This window comes from Rhynchophorus ferrugineus, unplaced genomic scaffold, assembly GCF_030347505.1.
Source record: "Rhynchophorus ferrugineus isolate W39M unplaced genomic scaffold, kcgeb_rfMv2 rfM5, whole genome shotgun sequence".
In the NCBI taxonomy this organism is placed as follows: domain Eukaryota; kingdom Metazoa; phylum Arthropoda; class Insecta; order Coleoptera; family Curculionidae; genus Rhynchophorus; species Rhynchophorus ferrugineus.
In genome coordinates, this window is record NW_027472584.1 from 28455033 (window position 1) to 28482822 (window position 27790).

The 27790-nt window shown below is 28.1% G+C and overlaps 1 protein-coding gene across 4 annotated transcripts in view; it reads left to right on the top strand.

Annotated features, from left to right (window-relative positions):
- LOC143197159 (rho guanine nucleotide exchange factor 17) overlaps positions 1 to 27446 on the top strand; it is a 44645-nt gene extending 17199 nt beyond the window's left edge. The window contains exons 4-13 of one of the 4 annotated variants that reach the window (XM_076405376.1): positions 16189 to 16263; positions 16319 to 16423; positions 16476 to 16592; positions 16674 to 17401; positions 20503 to 20594; positions 20658 to 20925; positions 22406 to 22762; positions 23231 to 23298; positions 23362 to 23703; positions 23755 to 27446. In XM_076405376.1, the coding sequence (XP_076261491.1) occupies positions 16189 to 16263; positions 16319 to 16423; positions 16476 to 16592; positions 16674 to 17401; positions 20503 to 20594; positions 20658 to 20925; positions 22406 to 22762; positions 23231 to 23298; positions 23362 to 23703; positions 23755 to 24176 (2574 nt within the window). In that variant the 3' untranslated portion in view covers positions 24177 to 27446. The remainder of the gene's footprint in view (positions 1 to 16188; positions 16264 to 16318; positions 16424 to 16475; positions 16593 to 16673; positions 17402 to 20502; positions 20595 to 20657; positions 20926 to 22405; positions 22763 to 23230; positions 23299 to 23361; positions 23704 to 23754) is intronic. The other 3 variants (XM_076405379.1, XM_076405378.1, XM_076405380.1) reach the window with 3 other exon arrangements.
- The last annotated feature ends 344 nt before the right edge of the window (positions 27447 to 27790 follow it).

Below are 27790 nucleotides of genomic sequence, written 5' to 3' on the forward strand. Positions count from 1 at the left end.
TTTGTTATTTTCAATAGTATGAAAGTTATAGATACTTTTCTGATTTTTGTGAAAAATTTCTTTGTCCTAAATTCATTTATTATTTCAAAAATATTATGTTTAGGGCCAAAATGGATGGTTTTATTGTTTTTTTCACACTAAAATACGTATTATATCGAGGTTCTAGCCCATTTGATGATCTAATTTTTTTTTAGCTTTTTTGCATATATATACTCAGGAAAATTAGCGATTTTTGGCCATTTTCAGACTTTTTACTGTAACTTAAATTTATGTTGAGATGTATTAATGAATATATGACCTTTTATGTAAAATTTTATGCCAAACAAGATGGTGTATTCATTATTTTGTTATTTTCAATAGTATGAAAGTTATAGATACTTTTCTGATTTTTGTGAAAAATTTCTTTGTCCTAAATTCATTTATTATTTCAAAAATATTGTGTTTAGGGCCAAAATGGATGGTTTTATTGTTTTTTTCACACTAAAATACGTATTATATCGAGGTTCTAGCCCATTTGACGATCTAATTTTTTTTTAGCTTTTTTGCATATATATACTCAGGAAAATTAGCGATTTTTGGCCATTTTCAGACTTTTTACTGTAACTTAAATTTATGTTGAGATGTATTAATGAATATATGACCTTTTATGTAAAATTTTATGCCAAACAAGATGGTGTATTCATTATTTTGTTATTTTCAATAGTATGAAAGTTATAGATACTTTTCTGATTTTTGTGAAAAATTTCTTTGTCCTAAATTCATTTATTATTTCAAAAATATTATGTTTAGGGCCAAAATGGATGGTTTTATTGTTTTTTTCACACTAAAATACGTATTATATCGAGGTTCTAGCCCATTTGACGATCTAATTTTTTTTTAGCTTTTTTGCATATATATACTCAGGAAAATTAGCGATTTTTGGCCATTTTCAGACTTTTTACTGTAACTTAAATTTATGTTGAGATGTATTAATGAATATATGACCTTTTATGTAAAATTTTATGCCAAACAAGATGGTGTATTCATTATTTTGTTATTTTCAATAGTATGAAAGTTATAGATACTTTTCTGATTTTTGTGAAAAATTTCTTTGTCCTAAATTCATTTATTATTTCAAAAATATTATGTTTAGGGCCAAAATGGATGGTTTTATTGTTTTTTTCACACTAAAATACGTATTATATCGAGGTTCTAGCCCATTTGACGATCTAATTTTTTTTTAGCTTTTTTGCATATATATACTCAGGAAAATTAGCGATTTTTGGCCATTTTCAGACTTTTTACTGTAACTTAAATTTATGTTGAGATGTATTAATGAATATATGACCTTTTATGTAAAATTTTATGCCAAACAAGATGGTGTATTCATTATTTTGTTATTTTCAATAGTATGAAAGTTATAGATACTTTTCTGATTTTTGTGAAAAATTTCTTTGTCCTAAATTCATTTATTATTTCAAAAATATTATGTTTAGGGCCAAAATGGATGGTTTTATTGTTTTTTTCACACTAAAATACGTATTATATCGAGGTTCTAGCCCATTTGACGATCTAATTTTTTTTTTAGCTTTTTTGCATATATATACTCAGGAAAATTAGCGATTTTTGGCCATTTTCAGACTTTTTACTGTAACTTAAATTTATGTTGAGATGTATTAATGAATATATGACCTTTTATGTAAAATTTTATGCCAAACAAGATGGTGTATTCATTATTTTGTTATTTTCAATAGTATGAAAGTTATAGATACTTTTCTGATTTTTGTGAAAAAATTCTTTGTCCTAAATTCATTTATTATTTCAAAAATATTATGTTTAGGGCCAAAATGGATGGTTTTATTGTTTTTTTCACACTAAAATACGTATTATATCGAGGTTCTAGTCCATTTGACGATCTAATTTTTTTTTAGCTTTTTTGCATATATATACTCAGGAAAATTAGCGATTTTTGGCCATTTTCAGACTTTTTACTGTAACTTAAATTTATGTTGAGATGTATTAATGAATATATGACCTTTTATGTAAAATTTTATGCCAAACAAGATGGTGTATTCATTATTTTGTTATTTTCAATAGTATGAAAGTTATAGATACTTTTCTGATTTTTGTGAAAAATTTCTTTGTCCTAAATTCATTTATTATTTCAAAGATATTATGTTTAGGGCCAAAATGGATGGTTCTATTGTTTTTTTCACACTAAAATACGTATTATATCGAGGTTCTAGCCCATTTGACGATCTAATTTTTTTTTTAGCTTTTTTGCATATATATACTCAGGAAAATTAGCGATTTTTGGCCATTTTCAGACTTTTTACTGTAACTTAAATTTATGTTGAGATGTATTAATGAATATATGACCTTTTATGTAAAATTTTATGCCAAACAAGATGGTGTATTCATTATTTTGTTATTTTCAATAGTATGAAAGTTATAGATACTTTTCTGATTTTTGTGAAAAATTTCTTTGTCCTAAATTCATTTATTATTTCAAAAATATTATGTTTAGGGCCAAAATGGATGGTTTTATTGTTTTTTTCACACTAAAATACGTATTATATCGAGGTTCTAGCCCATTTGATGATCTAATTTTTTTTTAGCTTTTTTGCATATATATACTCAGGAAAATTAGCGATTTTTGGCCATTTTCAGACTTTTTACTGTAACTTAAATTTATGTTGAGATGTATTAATGAATATATGACCTTTTATGTAAAATTTTATGGCAAACAAGATGGTGTATTCATTATTTTGTTATTTTCAATAGTATGAAAGTTATAGATACTTTTCTGATTTTTGTGAAAAATTTCTTTGTCCTAAATTCATTTATTATTTCAAAAATATTGTGTTTAGGGCCAAAATGGATGGTTTTATTGTTTTTTTCACACTAAAATACGTATTATATCGAGGTTCTAGCCCATTTGACGATCTAATTTTTTTTTAGCTTTTTTGCATATATATACTCAGGAAAATTAGCGATTTTTGGCCATTTTCAGACTTTTTACTGTAACTTAAATTTATGTTGAGATGTATTAATGAATATATGACCTTTTATGTAAAATTTTATGCCAAACAAGATGGTGTATTCATTATTTTGTTATTTTCAATAGTATGAAAGTTATAGATACTTTTCTGATTTTTGTGAAAAATTTCTTTGTCCTAAATTCATTTATTATTTCAAAAATATTATGTTTAGGGCCAAAATGGATGGTTTTATTGTTTTTTTCACACTAAAATACGTATTATATCGAGGTTCTAGCCCATTTGACGATCTAATTTTTTTTTAGCTTTTTTGCACTCAGGAAAATTAGCGATTTTTGGCCATTTTCAGACTTTTTACTGTAACTTAAATTTATGTTGAGATGTATTAATGAATATATGACCTTTTATGTAAAATTTTATGCCAAACAAGATGGTGTATTCATTATTTTGTTATTTTCAATAGTATGAAAGTTATAGATACTTTTCTGATTTTTGTGAAAAATTTCTTTGTCCTAAATTCATTTATTATTTCAAAAATATTATGTTTAGGGCCAAAATGGATGGTTTTATTGTTTTTTTCACACTAAAATACGTATTATATCGAGGTTCTAGCCCATTTGACGATCTAATTTTTTTTTTAGCTTTTTTGCATATATATACTCAGGAAAATTAGCGATTTTTGGCCATTTTCAGACTTTTTACTGTAACTTAAATTTATGTTGAGATGTATTAATGAATATATGACCTTTTATGTAAAATTTTATGCCAAACAAGATGGTGTATTCATTATTTTGTTATTTTCAATAGTATGAAAGTTATAGATACTTTTCTGATTTTTGTGAAAAAATTCTTTGTCCTAAATTCATTTATTATTTCAAAAATATTATGTTTAGGGCCAAAATGGATGGTTTTATTGTTTTTTTCACACTAAAATACGTATTATATCGAGGTTCTAGTCCATTTGACGATCTAATTTTTTTTTAGCTTTTTTGCATATATATACTCAGGAAAATTAGCGATTTTTGGCCATTTTCAGACTTTTTACTGTAACTTAAATTTATGTTGAGATGTATTAATGAATATATGACCTTTTATGTAAAATTTTATGCCAAACAAGATGGTGTATTCATTATTTTGTTATTTTCAATAGTATGAAAGTTATAGATACTTTTCTGATTTTTGTGAAAAATTTCTTTGTCCTAAATTCATTTATTATTTCAAAGATATTATGTTTACGGCCAAAATGGATGGTTCTATTGTTTTTTTCACACTAAAATACGTATTATATCGAGGTTCTAGCCCATTTGACGATCTAATTTTTTTTTAGCTTTTTTGCATATATATACTCAGGAAAATTAGCGATTTTTGGCCATTTTCAGACTTTTTACTGTAACTTAAATTTATGTTGAGATGTATTAATGAATATATGACCTTTTATGTAAAATTTTATGCCAAACAAGATGGTGTATTCATTATTTTGTTATTTTCAATAGTATGAAAGTTATAGATACTTTTCTGATTTTTGTGAAAAAATTCTTTGTCCTAAATTCATTTATTATTTCAAAAATATTATGTTTAGGGCCAAAATGGATGGTTTTATTGTTTTTTTCACACTAAAATACGTATTATATCGAGGTTCTAGCCCATTTGACGATCTAATTTTTTTTTAGCTTTTTTGCATATATATACTCAGGAAAATTAGCGATTTTTGGCCATTTTCAGACTTTTTACTGTAACTTAAATTTATGTTGAGATGTATTAATGAATATATGACCTTTTATGTAAAATTTTATGCCAAACAAGATGGTGTATTCATTATTTTGTTATTTTCAATAGTATGAAAGTTATAGATACTTTTCTGATTTTTGTGAAAAATTTCTTTGTCCTAAATTCATTTATTATTTCAAAGATATTATGTTTACGGCCAAAATGGATGGTTCTATTGTTTTTTTCACACTAAAATACGTATTATATCGAGGTTCTAGCCCATTTGACGATCTAATTTTTTTTTAGCTTTTTTGCATATATATACTCAGGAAAATTAGCGATTTTTGGCCATTTTCAGACTTTTTACTGTAACTTAAATTTATGTTGAGATGTATTAATGAATATATGACCTTTTATGTAAAATTTTATGCCAAACAAGATGGTGTATTCATTATTTTGTTATTTTCAATAGTATGAAAGTTATAGATACTTTTCTGATTTTTGTGAAAAATTTCTTTGTCCTAAATTCATTTATTATTTCAAAAATATTATGTTTAGGGCCAAAATGGATGGTTTTATTGTTTTTTTCACACTAAAATACGTATTATATCGAGGTTCTAGCCCATTTGACGATCTAATTTTTTTTTTAGCTTTTTTGCATATATATACTCAGGAAAATTAGCGATTTTTGGCCATTTTCAGACTTTTTACTGTAACTTAAATTTATGTTGAGATGTATTAATGAATATATGACCTTTTATGTAAAATTTTATGCCAAACAAGATGGTGTATTCATTATTTTGTTATTTTCAATAGTATGAAAGTTATAGATACTTTTCTGATTTTTGTGAAAAATTTCTTTGTCCTAAATTCATTTATTATTTCAAAGATATTATGTTTAGGGCCAAAATGGATGGTTCTATTGTTTTTTTCACACTAAAATACGTATTATATCGAGGTTCTAGCCCATTTGACGATCTAATTTTTTTTTAGCTTTTTTGCATATATATACTCAGGAAAATTAGCGATTTTTGGCCATTTTCAGACTTTTTACTGTAACTTAAATTTATGTTGAGATGTATTAATGAATATATGACCTTTTATGTAAAATTTTATGCCAAACAAGATGGTGTATTCATTATTTTGTTATTTTCAATAATATGAAAGTTATAGATACTTTTCTGATTTTTGTGAAAAATTTCTTTGTCCTAAATTCATTTATTATTTCAAAAATATTATGTTTAGGGCCAAAATGGATGGTTTTATTGTTTTTTTCACACTAAAATACGTATTATATCGAGGTTCTAGCCCATTTGACGATCTAATTTTTTTTTTAGCTTTTTTGCATATATATACTCAGGAAAATTAGCGATTTTTGGCCATTTTCAGACTTTTTACTGTAACTTAAATTTATGTTGAGATGTATTAATGAATATATGACCTTTTATGTAAAATTTTATGCCAAACAAGATGGTGTATTCATTATTTTGTTATTTTCAATAGTATGAAAGTTATAGATACTTTTCTGATTTTTGTGAAAAAATTCTTTGTCCTAAATTCATTTATTATTTCAAAAATATTATGTTTAGGGCCAAAATGGATGGTTTTATTGTTTTTTTCACACTAAAATACGTATTATATCGAGGTTCTAGTCCATTTGACGATCTAATTTTTTTTTAGCTTTTTTGCATATATATACTCAGGAAAATTAGCGATTTTTGGCCATTTTCAGACTTTTTACTGTAACTTAAATTTATGTTGAGATGTATTAATGAATATATGACCTTTTATGTAAAATTTTATGCCAAACAAGATGGTGTATTCATTATTTTGTTATTTTCAATAGTATGAAAGTTATAGATACTTTTCTGATTTTTGTGAAAAATTTCTTTGTCCTAAATTCATTTATTATTTCAAAGATATTATGTTTACGGCCAAAATGGATGGTTCTATTGTTTTTTTCACACTAAAATACGTATTATATCGAGGTTCTAGCCCATTTGACGATCTAATTTTTTTTTAGCTTTTTTGCATATATATACTCAGGAAAATTAGCGATTTTTGGCCATTTTCAGACTTTTTACTGTAACTTAAATTTATGTTGAGATGTATTAATGAATATATGACCTTTTATGTAAAATTTTATGCCAAACAAGATGGTGTATTCATTATTTTGTTATTTTCAATAGTATGAAAGTTATAGATACTTTTCTGATTTTTGTGAAAAATTTCTTTGTCCTAAATTCATTTATTATTTCAAAAATATTATGTTTAGGGCCAAAATGGATGGTTCTATTGTTTTTTTCACACTAAAATACGTATTATATCGAGGTTCTAGCCCATTTGACGATCTAATTTTTTTTTAGCTTTTTTGCATATATATACTCAGGAAAATTAGCGATTTTTGGCCATTTTCAGACTTTTTACTGTAACTTAAATTTATGTTGAGATGTATTAATGAATATATGACCTTTTATGTAAAATTTTATGCCAAACAAGATGGTGTATTCATTATTTTGTTATTTTCAATAGTATGAAAGTTATAGATACTTTTCTGATTTTTGTGAAAAATTTCTTTGTCCTAAATTCATTTATTATTTCAAAAATATTATGTTTAGGGCCAAAATGGATGGTTTTATTGTTTTTTTCACACTAAAATACGTATTATATCGAGGTTCTAGCCCATTTGACGATCTAATTTTTTTTTAGCTTTTTTGCATATATATACTCAGGAAAATTAGCGATTTTTGGCCATTTTCAGACTTTTTACTGTAACTTAAATTTATGTTGAGATGTATTAATGAATATATGACCTTTTATGTAAAATTTTATGCCAAACAAGATGGTGTATTCATTATTTTGTTATTTTCAATAGTATGAAAGTTATAGATACTTTTCTGATTTTTGTGAAAAATTTCTTTGTCCTAAATTCATTTATTATTTCAAAAATATTATGTTTAGGGCCAAAATGGATGGTTTTATTGTTTTTTTCACACTAAAATACGTATTATATCGAGGTTCTAGCCCATTTGACGATCTAATTTTTTTTTTAGCTTTTTTGCATATATATACTCAGGAAAATTAGCGATTTTTGGCCATTTTCAGACTTTTTACTGTAACTTAAATTTATGTTGAGATGTATTAATGAATATATGACCTTTTATGTAAAATTTTATGCCAAACAAGATGGTGTATTCATTATTTTGTTATTTTCAATAGTATGAAAGTTATAGATACTTTTCTGATTTTTGTGAAAAAATTCTTTGTCCTAAATTCATTTATTATTTCAAAAATATTATGTTTAGGGCCAAAATGGATGGTTTTATTGTTTTTTTCACACTAAAATACGTATTATATCGAGGTTCTAGCCCATTTGACGATCTAATTTTTTTTTAGCTTTTTTGCATATATATACTCAGGAAAATTAGCGATTTTTGGCCATTTTCAGACTTTTTACTGTAACTTAAATTTATGTTGAGATGTATTAATGAATATATGACCTTTTATGTAAAATTTTATGCCAAACAAGATGGTGTATTCATTATTTTGTTATTTTCAATAGTATGAAAGTTATAGATACTTTTCTGATTTTTGTGAAAAAATTCTTTGTCCTAAATTCATTTATTATTTCAAAAATATTATGTTTAGGGCCAAAATGGATGGTTTTATTGTTTTTTTCACACTAAAATACGTATTATATCGAGGTTCTAGCCCATTTGACGATCTAATTTTTTTTTAGCTTTTTTGCATATATATACTCAGGAAAATTAGCGATTTTTGGCCATTTTCAGACTTTTTACTGTAACTTAAATTTATGTTGAGATGTATTAATGAATATATGACCTTTTATGTAAAATTGTATGCCAAACAAGATGGTGTATTCATTATTTTGTTATTTTCAATAGTATGAAAGTTATAGATACTTTTCTGATTTTTGTGAAAAATTTCTTTGTCCTAAATTCATTTATTATTTCAAAGATATTATGTTTACGGCCAAAATGGATGGTTCTATTGTTTTTTTCACACTAAAATACGTATTATATCGAGGTTCTAGCCCATTTGACGATCTAATTTTTTTTTAGCTTTTTTGCATATATATACTCAGGAAAATTAACGATTTTTGGCCATTTTCAGACTTTTTACTGTAACTTAAATTTATGTTGAGATGTATTAATGAATATATGACCTTTTATGTAAAATTTTATGCCAAACAAGTTGGTGTATTCATTATTTTGTTATTTTCAATAGTATGAAAGTTATAGATACTTTTCTGATTTTTGTGAAAAATTTCTTTGTCCTAAATTCATTTATTATTTCAAAAATATTATGTTTACGGCCAAAATGGATGGTTCTATTGTTTTTTTCACACTATCACACTAAAATACGTATTATATCGAGGTTTTAGCCCATTTGACGATCTATTTTTTTTTTAGCTTTTTTGCATATATATACTCAGGAAAATTTGCGATTTTTGGCCATTTTCAGACTTTTTACTGTAACTTAAATTTATGTTGAGATGTATTAATGAATATATGACCTTTTATGTAAAATTTTATGCCAAACAAGATGGTGTATTCATTATTTTGTTATTTTCAATAGTATGAAAGTTATAGATACTTTTCTGATTTTTGTGAAAAATTTCTTTGTCCTAAACTTAATTAATATTTTAAAAGTTTTTTAATGAGAAAATTTGCTTTTTTTGGCCACTTTCAAACTAAAATATTATATATTATTAAAACTTATAACTTTAAAGGTAAATTTTTAGTATTATCAGGTTATAATAGTGAAAATATCGCCAGTTATACAGAATTTTCTAATCACTTTTAGTGGTTCAATATTGAATTATTATTAATTCTAATAATGATTATATTTAACTTTGTATATTGAGTATATATTAAAATATAAAGTTGCGTAGATGAAAATGGAATGAAAAACTAAAATTTGATATTCGACTAAATATGTAAGTGATGTGATTGATGAATATGTGGTTGTTCGTGTAGATGAAGAGCTGGAAATTGTACTTTCAAGCGTCGAAAACTGTCCGCATATTACACGGTGCACATGCAAGTGTGTCTCTTATTTTTCTAACTGTAATATAGCATCGGAAAACAATAAAATGGAATTTTCATTATTGTTATTGTCGTAGGCGGATATTTGCCATGCATCCATAAGCTCGTGAATTTCGCGGAAAACAGACCCAGCTCTGAAACCGAAAAGCGAAAAATCGTAATTTCAATACAAATTTGGAACGATCCTTTAAATACGGCAGCCGTGACTCATCTATTGCATTGCCGTCCATGAAACTTTTCATTCAAGCTTTTATTGTTTCAAAATTTTTTGTTTGTTCATTTTTTAATCGCCGGCGTATTCCTGAAGTTGGCCATTCAACATGTTTTTCGCGTTTCTGCACTACAATAGTTTACTGATTTATTGTTTCATTCATGTTCAGATTTATTTTCTTCCAAAACTACACGTTTATATTCTAATATATTTCGATATTTTCGGTAAATGATGACAAAAGTCAATAAAAATAAGCAGTTAAATTATTGCTTATTGTTACTTGCTTTTAATTTCCTCGCTCTAATTATGATCTTCCGGTAATAACCCTTATTAATATTTATTTTTGTTTGTTTTAATATCTTCGTTTGTTTCTTTGAATATTTTAATTAAGATTTGTTTAAATTTTGTTGTTTATTTGATTTGTCGTCTTTTACAATATTTTACAGTCCTTGTTTTTTCCATTTATTAATTTTAAATTTGTTTATTTAGGAATTATTTATACAAGACTTTTCATCACTGTTCATCTCTTTGTAGCAATATTTCGAAGTCATTTCATCCATGTTTCAAGCACATATGGATTTCATGTATCAAAATTATTATTTATTTATTTATTTATTGTAGACATTTTGGCATAGTTGTAAATCTTTTTTTTTTAATTCATTTTTCATATATATATAGGAAAAAATATGATTTTTGGTCATTTTTGGGCTCTTTACTCTAACTTTAGTTTATATTGAGGTATATCAGTGAAAATTTATGCAAAATACAATGGTCTATTTGTAATATTGTTGTTTTACTTTGTTAATATTATGAATATTTAGAAAACATAATGTTTAATCCAACATGGATTAAAATACGTACTATATTGAGGTTTTGGGTAACACTTTTTCCAAAATGCATGGTTTTATTGTTTTCTTCACACTCAAATACGTATAATATCGAGGTTCTAGCCCAATTGGCGATCTATTATTTTTAGCTTTTTTGCATACCAGGAAAAAAAATTACTCAGGAAAAATTGCTATTTTGGGCCATTTTCAGACTTTTCTTAATAACTCTGTCCTAAATAAAGATGCATCGTTAAACACATCAACACTTATATGTAAAATATGATGCCGAATGTTTCTGCACTACAATAGTTTACTGATTTATTGTTTCATTCATGTTAAGATTTATTTTCTTCCAAAACTACACGTTTATATTCTAATATATTTCGATATTTTCGGTAAATGATGACAAAAGTCAATAAAAATAAGCAGTTAAATTATTGCTTATTGTTACTTGCTTTTAATTTCCTCGCTCTAATTATGATCTTCCAGTAATAACCCTTATTAATATTTATTTTTGTTTGTTTTAATATCTTCGTTTGGTTCTTTGAATATTTTAATTAAGATTTGTTTAAATTCTGTTGTTTATTTGATTTGTCGTCTTTTACAATATTTTACAGTCCTTGTTTTTTCCATTTATTAATTTTAAATTTGTTTATTTAGGAATTATTTATACAAGACTTTTCATCACTGTTCATCTCTTTGTAGCAATATTTCGAAGTCATTTCAGCCATGTTTCAAGCACATATGGATTTCATGTATCAAAATTATTATTTATTTATTTATTTATTTATTGTAGACATTTTGGCATAGTTGTAAATCTTTTTTTAAATTCATTTTTCATATATATATATATATATATATATATATATATATATATATATATATATATATATATATATAGGAAAAAATATGATTTTTGGTCATTTTTGGGCTCTTTACTCTAACTTTAGTTTATATTGAGGTATATCAGTGAAAATTTATGCAAAATACAATGGTCTATTTGTAATATTGTTGTTTTACTTTGTTAATATTATGAATATTTAGAAAACATAATGTTTAAGGCCAACATGGATTAAAATACGTACTATATTGAGGTTTTGGGTAACACTTTTTCCAAAATGCATGGTTTTATTGTTTTCTTCACACTCAAATACGTATAATATCGAGGTTCCAGCCCAATTGGCGATCTATTTTTTTTAGCTTTTTTGCATATCAGGAAAAAAAATTACTCAGGAAAAATTGCTATTTTGGGCCATTTTCAGACTTTTCTTCATAACTATGTCCTAAATAAAGATGCATCGTTAAACACATCAACACTTATATGTAAAATATGATGCCGAATGTGATGGTAAACTGGGTTTTATAAAATTCTCAGTATATTAAGACATTTCCTTCGAGATTTCACAAACATTTAGTTGTTTATCAAAACTATTATTAAATATTGTTGTTTTACTTTGTTAATATTATGATTATTTAGAAAATATAATGTTTAAGGCCAACATGGATTAAAATACGTACTATATCGAGGTTTTGGATAACACTTTTTCCCTATATTTACTCAGGAACATTTATAAATTTTGGACATTTTTAAGCTTTTAACTTTTCAATTATGTTGATTATATTAACGAAATATCACAAATAAAGTGGTGTTATAGATCATGATCCATATTATTGTAGCAATCTTTCGTAGCATTTCCATATTTCTTTCTTTTCTATGACGTGATATTCATTTTCTTTCTTTCTGATTTTTTTAGGGATATTAGACAATTTCATCTGTTACTCAATGTTGGGTAACTTGCTACAAAATCTCCAGAATTAGTTGATTACTTTAGACTAAAATTAATTGATTCTGATTTACAGAAAAGTTGATATCGTCTTTGTTATTAACGTTAACTATTAATTAACCTTTCCAATTTAATTATTGGCTCGAACATAACGTACTTCCTGTATTGATTTACCCAATATGGCTCCATGTGACCATTGTCTAGTACTTTAAATTTAAAATCCCAGTGAAAGGGCCTCGTTATGCTAGATTATGAATGTCACAACGGTAAAGGTATTTACGAACACATTTATGGTAATTTTCTTCTTTCTATTACTAATACGATTCCATATATCAGATAAAATTAGCCCGGAAAATGTTCATCGGAAAATCTAGTCGACACGTGTCGTATATTTATATATTTTTTATTATTTGTTTAAATCCTCGAATATACATCATTCGTTTCGAATTGTTACCATACGACGAGCTACGGATTCAAATCAGCGTAATTTATATTAATATAGGCCAATTTTTCCAATTTTTCGATCCAATACATGCAAATTTGTTTTTATTTTATACGATATATGCACCATATTGTTTATACAGAATTAAATAAATTCACATGTTCGATAATATGATTTCACATAAATATAAACCCCAGGACTACATATTAATTTTGAGAGATTTTTTTGTTAATTTAAAATGTAACCGTGAAAAATGTTTGCCTCTCCTGAATCGGTACTTGTTTCTTTATATATCTTTCTTTACAGCTGTTCTTCTTTCAATTCTAGGCTTAAATGAATTATACGTAATTGGTAACTGAGTTTGTTTGATTTCCATGAACTCCCAATTCCTTGTTTTCGTGCTTTTGGACTGAGGATGGATCCCTCAAAATGTCAAAACCGATAATGAATATTTGAATACGTTTATAGATTTACAGAATAGGGTTTCAATAGTACTCCATGCTTATCAACAGTACTTTCATTTAAAGCAACAAACAAGAAATCTAAATTTTCTAGAAAAAAATCACACATCTCGAATACTGAACGTCAAGGGACAAGCTTCCATATGAATATGAACTGTAATTCTCGTAAAAATAATGGACAATATACTAGTAACTACTAAATCCGTACGTGAAAAGTGTTTTTTTGTTTTTTTTGCAATTGGGGAATGCATAATATTGATCCAAATGTAAATACCCTGAGGGTATCAGTATTGTGCGGAATACATCGATGCATCGAAATTTAGAGAGAATTTTGTGATTTTTGTTAAAAATTGCTTTGTTGTAGACTTAATTAATATTTCGAAACATTATGTTCAAGACCAAATTGGATGGTTTTATTGTTTTTTTTTTCACGTGAAAATATCCATTATATCGGGGCTTTAGCTCTATTGGAAATTTAAAAATTATGCTACATATATATATAAATTTTTTTTACATATATATTTTTTTGGTTATATATATATATATATATATATATATATATATATATATATATATATATAACCAAAAAAATGTGGGCTATTTTCAGGTTTTTTACTGTAACTACAAATTTATATTGTGGTATATTAATGAAAATATCATCATATATGTAAAATTGTATGCCAAATGATATGGTGTATTTGTTATATAGTTTTAGTTTTTGAACTATAGCGATTTTTTGGTTTTTGGGAAAAATTGCTTTGTCCTGAATTTAGTTCATATTTCGAAAACATTATGTATAAGATTAAAACTGATTATTTAATAGTTTTTCGGCATTAAAATACGTGTTATCTCGAGGTTTTAGATCATTTGTATTTGCAAAAGAATATCGCAGATTTTCCATATATATAGTCAGGAAAAATTGCAATTTTAGACCATTTTCACATTTTTTACTTTAACTTTAATTTATGCCGAGGTATATTAATGAAAATATCATCATCTATGTAAAGTTTGATGTCAAATGCCATGGTGTATTTGTTAGTGTTATATTCAATAGTTTTTGAACTATAGCAACTTTTGTTATTTTTGTGAAAAATTGCTTTGTCCTAAACTTAATTCATGTTTCGAAAACAGTATGTACAAAGGTCAGATTGGGTGATTTTATTGTTTTTTTAAACCTTGAAATCTGTATTATCACCAGGCTTTAGCTCAGCTGAAATGGCATTTAACTTTTTTTAACTAAATAAGAAAGAAAAAATGACGTTAACAATATTTCTCTAAATGATTTTCTAATTTTCAGGCAAAAAATCAGTAACACAATAAATATTGAATTTTAGTAACCAAGCATCCACAGAATATAAAACTTAATTACAAAATTCGTAACTAATACGTAGATAAATTGTTTTTTTTTAATAATGTTGGGATGCATGATATTGATTTAAATGTAAATACCCGTAAGTTGTGAGTGTTTTGCAGAAAACATGTACATGTGAAGAGACAGGATAGCACATTATTTTGTTAAGAACAGTAGTCGTAAAACTGGAGTTTAATCATGATTTGGCATTAAATTCGACAATATCAAAAGGCACAGAGATCAATCAAATATGGAGTTTAATTATAGAATTTCCGGTGGAATTTAATGAAATTAAAAGCGAATTATTTTTACTAAATTTAAGTTGTATAATTCTTTATTCTAATAGTTCTGTCAGTTGATACAAACGGAAGCTCATATCAATTAAATAGTTTAAAATTTCCATTTCCGAAAATTATAGTTTCAGGAAATAGAACTAGTTAATAATGTACATCGAGTACTCTAACTTTAATTATATAGCGATGATTGATTTTTTCATTTGTATTTGTATTTGTATATATGCTCAACAAATACCGTTTCCATATAACCATAATTTAATTTTTAATTTCAAATAATTCAAACATTTCTCGGAATATCTTTTGTGTATTATAAATTTAATTAAACTTCTTTATTCTTACATATCGACTTTTTTTTATAGAATATGTAAAGTGTCCCGATTTCCAGTAATATCTCCAGCCCATTAACTCCCCCCCTCCTCTTGTTTCTTTTTTCTCTTTTTTGCTTCTTTTAATTGTTTTCCTGATCGTGAATTTATGAAGTAGAGATTTGTTTTCCATTTTTTTTACCCACAATGAAAAACCAAATTCTAAAGGATCTAATTTTATATCAATTTTTATAAGGAATATTCATTACATTCTTCTCCAAGGTCATTGAAAATAATTCTCTTCGTTTTTTATATTATAAGAAAGTATAAATCAACAAACATTTTCAAAAAGGTGTGATTTTTAGGATCAATATTTTCAAACAGTATTTCCTTCTCTCAAAGATGAACTAAAACAAAATACGGTCTTTTGCATTTAAATAATTTAATTTGTACTTTATAAAGTTATATTAGATTATTATTTAAAGTTAAATGATCCTATTTTGATATTTTATTTACAGAAATATGTTTTCCTTTTCAAACTTACAGAGTCACACAAACATAATCTTATTTTTTCCTAACTGGCTTTGTAAGAAATTGGTTTGATGAACGAATTTGAATGAATTGATTTGATGGTATGCTTTAGTTGTTTGTTCAAAGTTTCAATATCTTTTTAATTTTAAAGATTTCATATACGACTTTTATTTCCGTCAAGTCCTATCATTAAAATTGAATTTTAAAATTAAACCTTTTTTTTTAGAATTATTGGGAACCTTTGAAGAAGACTGAAAACACTTTAATAGAGCAAAATCTAGTAGACGAAATATTTTGTCAGGTAATGACAATATATATTAAACATTCTCATACATATATCTGTATCTGTTTTGTAGATACCTTTTTTGTTGAGTCACCATAAAAATTTTCTTTTAAAACTGAAGGCGAGATTAGAACAATGGGATAGTCGAAAAACAATAGGTGATATATTTTTGGAAATGGTAATATTTATGTTTTTAATTTGGTTTAATTTTTGACGTGACTGTGTTTCAGCTTACAGCAGCCGATGTGATCGAACATTATGTTAATTATGTAAATAACTGGAAACGTTCTAGAGATATCATTAAAAATTCTCAGAGTTCACGACCACAATTCGCTAGATTTCTAGAGGTAAACATTTCTAGTAATTGCTGTATAGTTGAATATGTAATCTCTATTCATTATACTATTATTATCAACTCATTTTTACAGGCTGCTTCTAAGAACAATGCAAGAAAATTGACTTTAGACTCCCTTTTAATAAAACCAATCCAGAAATTTCCAAAATACGAACTCCTACTTCAAAGATTGATAAAACACACTTCTGAAGACCATCCTGACTATGAGCTTCTTATTAAAGCGGAGAAGGAAGTTCACGAACAACTATTGAAAATTAACTGCACGGAAAAAGAGGCGTTGGACATCGAACAACTTCGTGAAATCGAGAGCGTAATAGAAGGAGCTCTGGAGCTGGTTTCTCCTGAACGTCAATACATCAGACACGATATGATCGTGATGTCGCACGCCGGCGGGCCAAAGAAAGAGCGAGCTCTCTTTCTGTTCACTGATCTCTTACTGATAACGGGGATAAAGAGGCGGAGCGGCACCATCAACAAAAAAGGAGGTCAGAATTCAAGTACAACTGCGAGCAACCTGGATGGAAACAAGTACAAATTAATCATGAAGGTACCTTTGGAGGATGTGGAGATTATACGGTCCAAGGACGAGAATTTACGACAGCTACAAATCGAGGTCGATAATTTGAATGAAGATATAGCAGTCTTAAGTCAGATCACCGAGTTAAGTCTTACTCTACATTGCAACCATTCCAACCTCGATGATATGGTGAAAGAGATGCTGAACAATCTGACGAAGAATCTACAGCTCCAACAGAACAGCGACTTGCAACTCTGCGTCTTGGACCTCACAGTGATAACGCAGTAAGTTTTATTTTTAATCGGTATTCACGAATTTTTCTTTCAACCACTAGCAATCTGTTAACTAAGGGGTTTTTGATCAGTTATATGGTTCATTTGATAATATTTACCATCATTCTCCAGCTACACTAATTGAATGTAGCACCACTTTTTCTTAATGAATAGGAAAAGTAAAATATTCCGTAAATTGTGTTTTGTTCGCATAACAATTCAATTTAAAAGTACCCTGCCTACCATAGTAAAACACATTTTTTGGCAAAATTAGTTTTTTTTTATTCAACATAATTCCCTTCAAGGATGATACACTGATTATAGCGACCCTCCAACTTTTTGATATCATTTTTGTAGTACGATTTGTCCTTTGCTTCAAAATAGGCCCCAGTTTCCGCGATCACCTCTTCATTCGACGAACATTTCTTCCCAGCAAGCATTCTTTTGAGATCTGAGAACAGGAAATGGTCGCTGGGAGCCAGATCTGGAGAATACGGTGAATGAAGCAATTCGAAGCCCAATTCATGGATTTTTCTCATCGTTTTCACTCACTTGTAACACGGTGCATTGTGTTGGTGAAGCAGCACTTTCTTTTTCGTCAAATGCGTCCGTTTTTTGGCGATTTCTTCCTTCAAACGGTCCAATAGCGCTATGTAATAGTCGATTGTCTTTCCTTTTTCAAGGTAGTCAATGAAAATTATTCCATGCGCATCCCAAAATACAGACGCCATAACCTTGCCAGCCGACTGTTGCGTTTTCCCGCGCTTTGGAGCGGGTTCATCGTGTGCAATCCATTCGGATGACTGTCGATTGGACTTCGGAGTGAAATGTTGGAGCCATGTTTCATGCATTGTCACATATCGACGCAAAAACTCGGGTTAATTACGCTTGATCATCTTCAAACACTACTCCGAATCATCAACTCGTCGTTCTTTTTGGTCAAAAGTAAGCTCGCGCGGCACCCACTTTGCACAGAGCTTCCCCATACCTAAATATTTGTGAATGATATGATGTACACGTTCAGTTGATATCTCTAGAGTTTCTACTATTTCATTCAATTTCAATTTCCAGTCATTCAAAATCATTTTGTGGATTTTTGAAATGTTTTCCTCGGTAACAACCTCTTTTGGGCATTCACTGCTTTGACCGTCTTCGGTCCTCATTTCACCACGTCTAAACTTAGCATATTAATCCTTGTGGTTGATTTTCCTGGGGCAGTGTTCGGAAACTCGGCTTCAAGCCAAGTTTTTGCTTCAACTGTATTTGTTCCCTTCAAACCTTTATCAACACACGAAATTCTTTTTTTATCCTTTTTTTTTCGCAATAACAAAAGTTGCTTCACTCAAAATGCTATAATTCACAAACTAATCATCCGACAGCTGTCAAATTTATACACGCATCTTTTAAGGGTTAGGGCTAACTGAAAAACATATGGATTTAATTCTAGTAGAGCCATCTAAGTGCCAGGCCGGGGACTTTTCAATTGAACTGTTATATTTCGATATGTTCGCAGCGTCGAAAAAATATGTTGTTTACACTTTAATGAAGTGACACAAAAAAGTAAAGCCTAACAAGAACTTTACCATGAATACAGTTACCGAAAATTTCGATGCAATATTGCATTATCTATTGTATCCTTTAAAAATAATTCACACTTATTTGTGTTAATTTGGTAACTTGATCATCAACACAAATATAAATATTCAATAGGTTGTGTATTAGGAAAATGTATGTTTTGAATTTGGTTTGCCTGAAAACGGTTAATTAGTAGGTAAGGATTTTGATTGACGTTCGAGTGTGCTATTCAAATGCGCATTATTATTGATAACATTTTTAAATTTACACTTTCTCATTGTACACTCTGTATAAATAAGAAATAACATTTACTTTCTTTTGTTAAATGTTATATTAAAAACATCGTCGATTTTTCCGTAATAGAACGACAAACTTTATTATTGCGTTTTTGTTTTCCGATCGCGCTATCGTTTGATGGTTGTAACTTTATCATTAGTAAGCCTTTTGGACATTAACATGGTTTCCGGAACTTTGCTTAAATTTATGCTCTTTACAGGGTTGGATTGAAAGGTCACATAATGAGAATGGAACATTTAAACTCCATTTTACTTATTAGGTCAAATTTTCGTATACCTTTTAAAGTTTAAGTGATTGTTCGTAAAACCCTTTTAACATATACTGAAATTTATATTAGTTTTTTCTCTAATAAAACAGTTACCAAAGATTTGTTGTTTAATGATACAATAGAATTTTAATTAATAAGTTACAGAGACTATTTATATTTTGATAATAGTGAGATACACATCTCAATCGAAAGGAATCAGTGTTCTAAGTACACTTTTTCGCTTTAGAGTTTTGCAGTGCTTCCTGCTTCCTGCATTACTAGATGACTTTCACGTTTTGTATTATACTAAGTTTGTTTTTCCCTAAAGAAGTAGGAAAAATGTTAAGTGAACTTTGGTTTTATCTTTTTTTTCTCTCATTTTATGCCGTATTATTATATCTTATTGCTCATTTCGTCTTAAGCTATATCCAGTATGAATTATGGATTCCTATGAGACTATTTTTTTATTAATTATATAAATACTGAATACTTTTAATTTCGATATTCTGTAGGATCGAAAATTAAATGTTCGACGGTAGAAACGTGATTTGATTAAATTAATATATTTAATTTACAATAAACTAGTAAAATATTTCATCTATTACGAATTACGTATTGACCTATAACACTTTTCAATTAAATAAACGTTTGGTGCAATTATACAATATTCGACATTTCCGTAAAATTAATCTGATACATTCCAAGTATTATTTTAAAAAGGGTAATTTTCAAAATACTGATGTTGTTTACATCAAAAGCGAGATATATATTCCGATTAATTTATTTTGGAATTTCTGAACGTGCTTCAAATTATATAATTTTAGGGGTATTAGTTCGGAAGAAACTTTAAATTAAAAATATATTAAACTATAGATTACGAGAAAAAGCCTTTGAACATTTTTTATAAATGACGAATAAATTAAATAAGTGCACGTATTTGAGTGGATTTATCATTGTTGTTGAAGCGCGCTTATTTTATCTGGTTTGTTTTCAGAAATGGTCTTGAAATGGTGTCAATTGTTTTCCCGAAAGCTGAAATTAGATCTTCTTGGGAAGAGACTCTCAATGACTGTAAAGCCAAACTAGGTGAGGAGCATGATGAATGGATGAATATAGATCGATGCTAGTAGCAGGATTATATAAAATTAGTTTCAGGTGATAGACGTTCTACCCCTGAGATGATTGCGACGGTCCCAATTCGAAAAACTCGCGCTGGTCTTCAGTTTACTTGTGCTGCTCCAACTCTTAGTGAAAACGGTAGGGATGTATGGGTCTGTAACAGTGATGGATACGTTGGTCAGGTATGCGTACTCACACTCAACGAAAAACCGGAACCCACAGTGACGTCATGCAACGGAGTCTGCAACACCCGCATTCTTTGCATAGCGTCAATACCAGGACCCGGGATTCAGAACAGGTGAGTTGTGATGTTAGATGAACGAAGTTTTTAGCAGATATACGTTTTAATGTGCACTGCTAAAACTTGACATGACAACGTTTGCGTTCATTCGTTATTGTTTAGGACCTAGTGTACCTCTGCGCATGCCATCAGTGTCAGCTGTCTCTTTTCTAGCATTTTTTTTGTTAAAACACTCAACTATCTTGAGCCAGCTACAGCTCAAGCCTTATTTTAATCCTAATTTCCTATTTAATCTTGCAGCATCATGGTCAAAAAGTAATACTAGATTTTTTCTAGTAGCACATACACCTTTCAATAAACGTTTTGTAAAGAAAACGTGTTAGTTTTCATCAAATCATACAATATATAGTAACGAAAGATCTATAGCTACAAGGTTAAACTGGCTGATTACCAGTTGGGTCTTCGTCTGATGCCAGTTTTATTTAAAAAAACATGAGACGTTTTTAGTAACCAAGCTTATTTTCATTTTGGCTGTCCTTGGACTTGATAATGGAATGTGTGGATATTTAGTAAATTTATAGAAATATCAACGTAATGTTTTTTTTTATTGTTTTATTATTATTATTATTATTATTATTTCGAGAAAGTAACCTTTTTTTCATGCATCGCCATATGTATTTTTTTATTTAAATATTACATGTTTAAACATTTCGCACTAGTATTATCGATATATTAAAAAGAAACGACCTTGTCATCTAAATAGCTTTATATTGATATGAATATATATTATTAAAAGGAATGTTTAACTTGTTTTATATCTAATGATTTTTAAGTAAATTAGATCGTTTTCATACTTGTACTTTTTATGCTGATAAAATTTTCAGTAGAATTAACTGTCAATTTGCCAGAAGGCATTTTTGTTTGTATAAAAAAATTGGAAATTTACTTAAAAATTGTTTAATTTTTATTAATAGTTTATGTCCATAAAAAGAAATCTTTGAAAGCAAAAATATTTTAAATATAATTAAAAATATATGCATATTGTTTCTAAATTAACTGGTATTAATTTATCAAGAAAAAAGGAATTAAGGTAGTTAAAAAATTTAATATTGCTTTTTGACTTAATTCTTTCCAACGATAGATATACTTTTGTTTCTTTTCAACTATAAATATAAGAAGAGCAAAATCCTTAGGTTAAGCTATCTTTTGACTGGTTTTACTTTGAAATTTGTTTTGATTTTTTTACCATGATATTTGGACAATATAAATTAGATGGATATGTAGATTCGTTAATTTTAATTCATCTCGAACTGTCATTTTTGTTCTTTTGAGGATATATTTGATAGAGACCTCTTAAAATAATTACTGAATCTGATTTGCCAAATATTAAGTTCTGTCCGGTTGCTAAATTTAGTATTGATCGTTGTTTTGAATGGTTTTATGTTTGGTATATCAGAATGAAACTGTAAACTATGTTGGAGATGATTTAAATTGTACATTATTGAATAGCAATGGCATAAAACAGCTGATACTGTAGGTTTGCGCAAAACAACGAGGGAATGAGCCTGTTTCTAAGGTTCAAAGGTAACTGCTATTATAGAGCATCGTCGTTTACCTCTGGGAAAAACAGGGACAAGCTCCAGCCTCAGAAAGCGATGCAATTTGACAGCAGTTCGTCTAGCGATGAAGACGACAGAACAGAGGATGATGAAAAAAAGGCCGAACACAGAGATTCGGAATCCAGTAGTGTTCATAACGAGGAACCCGATAAATTTTCAACCATGTGGCTTGGTACCGAGGATGGTTGTATTCTAATTTATAATTCAAACGACAATATACGAATCAAGAAAAATAAGATTAAGCTACAACTAGGTTCATCAGTTTTATGTATTATGTAAGTATCAGTTTTTTTATATTTTTTGTATGACTTTGTATGGATTTTTTTTATTATTTTTGATCTTTCCCTGTATTAAGATTATGCTAGAGTACCACTAATTTATCGTAAATAGAATTATTATACCACAAAATTTAATAACTACAATTTTACTAAAATGAATGCTGATAATCCTATCTATCGTTCTATATAAAATATATAGTTTAATGTAGCGTAATTTAGTTGATATTTAAGCGTAATTTTTTTTTCTTATTTAGCTATTGTTAGACTGTCTGGATTGAAAAATAAAAATGTTATATCGGGGAAAACAATTAACATCAGTGATCTAACGTGGCGTTATATAAATTGCGGATGACACCTTGAAATATGAGAACAGATATAGTTTTCGTTTTGTTTTTGTATTGGACAAATAATGATTTAATTCTGACAAGGTCTAGGTGATAATTATTTTTATTTTTATGTTTGTAGATATCTTGAGCATCGAGTGTTCGCTTCACAAGCAAACGGATTAATTTTGATGTATGAGAGAGACGGCAGTATGTATTGAATAGGTGATTTTTCTCTATCGAAATGTTTACTGTTATTTGTGTTTTTTTTAGAAGGCGGTTGGTGTACTAATAACCCGAAACAAATTATAGTAGCGAATAGTAGCTGCCCTGTGTCGAAGATGGTGGTGTGTAATTCGAAAATACTCTGCGCTAGTGGCAATACAGTATTCATTTTTAATCCTCAAACGTTTGAGAAGGAAACTTCTTTCATCGTACCGGGAAATGAACCGAACAGGCCTCCCCAAAATCCCCCAATATCATGTATGTTCGTCAGTGGTAATGCTTTGTGGTTATCCTTACAAAACTCCGCAATCATCAAATGTTACAACACTGTTACATTTGAGATGGTATGTGAAACTAGTGTTGCACCAGCTGTTCAGAAGATGTTAACCAGTAAGTAACCACCCGGTTAATAAAATTTATTACTGTATCGACACTTTTCAGGTTGTGACGACATAATACGTCAACATAAAGCTGCATGTTTACGTGTAACTGCTCTAGTTCATTGTAAGGACCTCTTGTGGATTGGTACATCAGCTGGTGTATTGTTAACGATGCCTCTACCGCACGTCACCCCCACCACTGGTAAACTAACCAGTATACCTCCAGTAACAGGAGTACCACACGGTCACACTGGGCACGTAAGGATTTTAACATCAGTAGAAATGCCGTACCCTTTGCCGAAAAAAGGTACCCCAAAGAAAAGTTCGAAATCGAAAGGAAGTACGGAAATACCAACGGTAAAATCGACCAAGTTTTTGGTGATTTCCGGCGGTGATGGATACGAAGACTTCAGAACGTCGAACCTCTCGGAGGTTGCAGGCCGAGAGGACTCCACCAATCATCTGCTTTTGTGGAATATTTGATTTGTAAATCGCGAGCTGACTTTTTTTCCACCTCCTTTAGTCAAGGAGACGTTGATATAGCAGATAATCAGACTAATGAGAAAGACGAACGTGTTGGTACCATGGGTTGGAAATAACTAGTCTTTGTTTTTCTTTAAGTAGAATAGGTGGCAGACAATAACAACGCTTCGCTTTGATCTTTTACTTATTTATTAAAGATAACTATCACTAACTGAATCCACCTAACACAGTACCCATGGTTAATTAATAGAGAAATGGCCCATCAAGTACTTAAATTATTTATCAACGTACTGTTGCATGTGAATTGGACCGAATTCTTAGTTATTCAAAATAACTTATACAAAAGTAATTATATTTATTTTATATTATGTAGTACGCAATATGATTCATGTTATTTATTACAATTACATTAACATCAAAATTAACAGATAATTATTAAAAATTTCCTGATAAAAGTATGTTCATTGTTTTAGAAGAAGCTTAAGCATTTTTAGTTTCAACAACTTTAAAAATAAAAAAGATAGCTTCAACCATTTTTTGTTGTGCTATATATAATTTAAATAAGTAATAATTATATTTGGTACCACATAGTATCAAATAAAGATAATTGTGGTGAAATATTTCCTTAGTCCATTACATAAGCGACTGTGCTTCTATATTAGTTGTATAATTTTTATTTTATACACATTGAAACACTATTTTTTAAATCATATATCATATTAAAGAATGAAATCATCTCAACTCTGATTGTGATTCAATTTTTTTGTCATAATATGTAAGTGTTGTTAATTAATATTATTATGGAATTATTCGAGATACAAGTCAATTATTTTGTATAGAGTTTCTTTATAAAAGGAACATCACTTTTTATTGGTTTTTAATTCTAAATTAAATTCAGTCACTTGCGATTTGATCATAACATCGTCAACTGACGATATCTTGGGCTAAACATATACAATTATATGTACCTGTATTGAAAATTTAGTGGCATCTCTATAAGAGCAGCAATCTGATGTACTAGAATAATGCTTAAGACGAACAACAATAACATTTCTATTATTATATAAACATTTCGGCTTCTATCATCATCTATTTGCGTAGTTAAGTAGATCTGTGTTTTTATTTCGGACAATTACAAACCTACTGGCTATATAGACAACCATTACACATTTGTATTATCCGGATTGAAACGATAATGAAAGGATAAAAAGTACATATCAGTTGATTTTTACTGTGAAGATGCTTATTTTAGTACAAAAAGTCGTTTAAAACGGATTTGGGTGGATATATAAAATGGCGTAAGCCAAATTATTTTTGTTTTTGTATCTGACCATATCTTTTAATGAAGATCAATATCAGAAATGGAGTATTTCGTTAATAGTTAAGTCTTGCCTTTAATATATAGATAAATATATATAAACAGAAAGATATAAACCCAGAAAAAATAATATGTCACATATCAAAATGAGAAAAAGATGGGCAACAACAGGGTATCTCGGACATACCTGCTTATAATTTCTGTAAAATTCTATCCAAGGTGACTTAACAATATACGAAGATATATTAGGGTGATGCAAACTATAAAAGTATTTTTATATTTATATTATAATATTCAACGCAAAAAAATAATGTCTAAGTACTAATTTAAGCGCTATTTTCTTAATATAACAAAGATATTTTAAATAACCCCTTACTTTATAGAAAGTAAGCTAATTTAATTTCAAAGAAAAAAATATGTAGTAAGAGTGATAACTGCATTTGAAAAAAAATGTGTGATAGTACTTTTAGGCTGTACAGCAATTAAATCAATGAACGTGTAGGTTTAGTCTATTTTTCCTTTTGTTAATTTTTATTTTATGTCCCCAAATTTGTTGTTCCTATTAATGTATTGTTGCTTATCAAATATGACCAATGTGTTATATAGCTTTTGATATGGATAGGTTGTTTGTTATGTTAGATTTAACCCATAAAACTTTTCTTTTGTACTTATTTAATATTTTGAGCATCAAAAATAGTTCAATGTAGGCCTAGATATAACAAAAGAAAAAGTAACACATTTTATACAAGTGGCATGTTTTTGACAGTCTTGTATAATTTATACATCGATGCTAAGGCCGTAATTTTGCAGAATGGTATATTTTTAGATTTTCTTTATTACATTACACAAAACAATAACACTAAACTTATATCTTACGCTCAACTCAAAAAGTGCTGATACAGCTGTCTTTAAATTATTTACTTTCAACCAGACAAATTCTAACAAAATATTTTCTTAAAAAATGCGGGGAACTAGTACCTTATCATCCTATATGTGAGATTGTCGGCAGAAAATATATATGTAGTGGATTAATTCCCTATTCTAATGGTGAGCTATAGTGATATTTAGATTATTCACTGATGTATGTGGTACAATATTATACAAATATGAAGCTCAAGTCATATACAAATATATATATTTTTCAACATTGTTGGGGTTCAAATCAGATTTATTTTTCCGATATAATAAACTAACATCTATATATCTATTGGGAAAGAGCATACATAACACAGTATATTCAATGAATGTCGTCCAAGTATTTATTAAATATTTATTCAAATAACTGTAGCTATATATCTATACGTACAGCTTCATCTACATATAAGACTGTGTTAAAAAAGAATTTATATATCTAAATGTTTTGAATGTTTTTATTTACTGACTAAAAATGAGGAGTAGTTAGTAAATAAAAACAATATTTTCGGGCCACATACTCCCCAAATTCCAGATTATTCGAACAATAACTTCGGTAACATCTCAATCAACACCCAAGTAATGGTCGAACGTTCTGGAATTAGATGAAATCCAAAAAAAAACTTATATAAATATATAATTTGTAAGTACGTGTCTATAAAAATGTGAACAATAAAAGTTACTTTAACAATTTTGCTACAAACTCTGTATAACTATTAAATTCATGTAGTATAACGGCCTAATTTTTAACTATATTGATAATTCATATAATCAGCTGTGCATTTTTTACCAGCATCTATTTCCTTTTTCGTTTATTTGTTTGGTAGTAGTATTTTGGTTTTTATATGGTAACTACAGGGTCTTTCTTAAGATAGGCTTTAAAAAATGATATCAGTCAATCAAAGTTTATAAGAAGAAAAGAATCATCGTATTTTTGAAATACCCTGTACAATATAGCATAGTTATATGTTAACCGTTGTATATTTATTAGTATATTAACCATTTATATAATATTGTTGTCAATAAAATAATGTAATGTATTTTATCATTTTAATTTCAATCTGATAATAAAACCCAAATTATATTTTGTTATATTAACTATAAACATCATGTGTATAAGCTAAACTCCTGTCTTTGGTGAAGTGATTAAGTGGATTCGCCGTTCTATGTATGAATGTTTGTCATGCAAGAGATGCAAGAATGTAAATTGCGACACAATAATGATTTCAGTCATGCTATGAGTACCTTCAGTCTATCTGTGGACAGTGTAATCTTAGAAACATGTGAAAAAGGACGGTTACATGAAAAAAATTGTTTCCAATCATTGAAAGAGGCAACTCATCTTTATTTTCAACGTCTGTTGGAGTGCTGATCTTTATTGCGA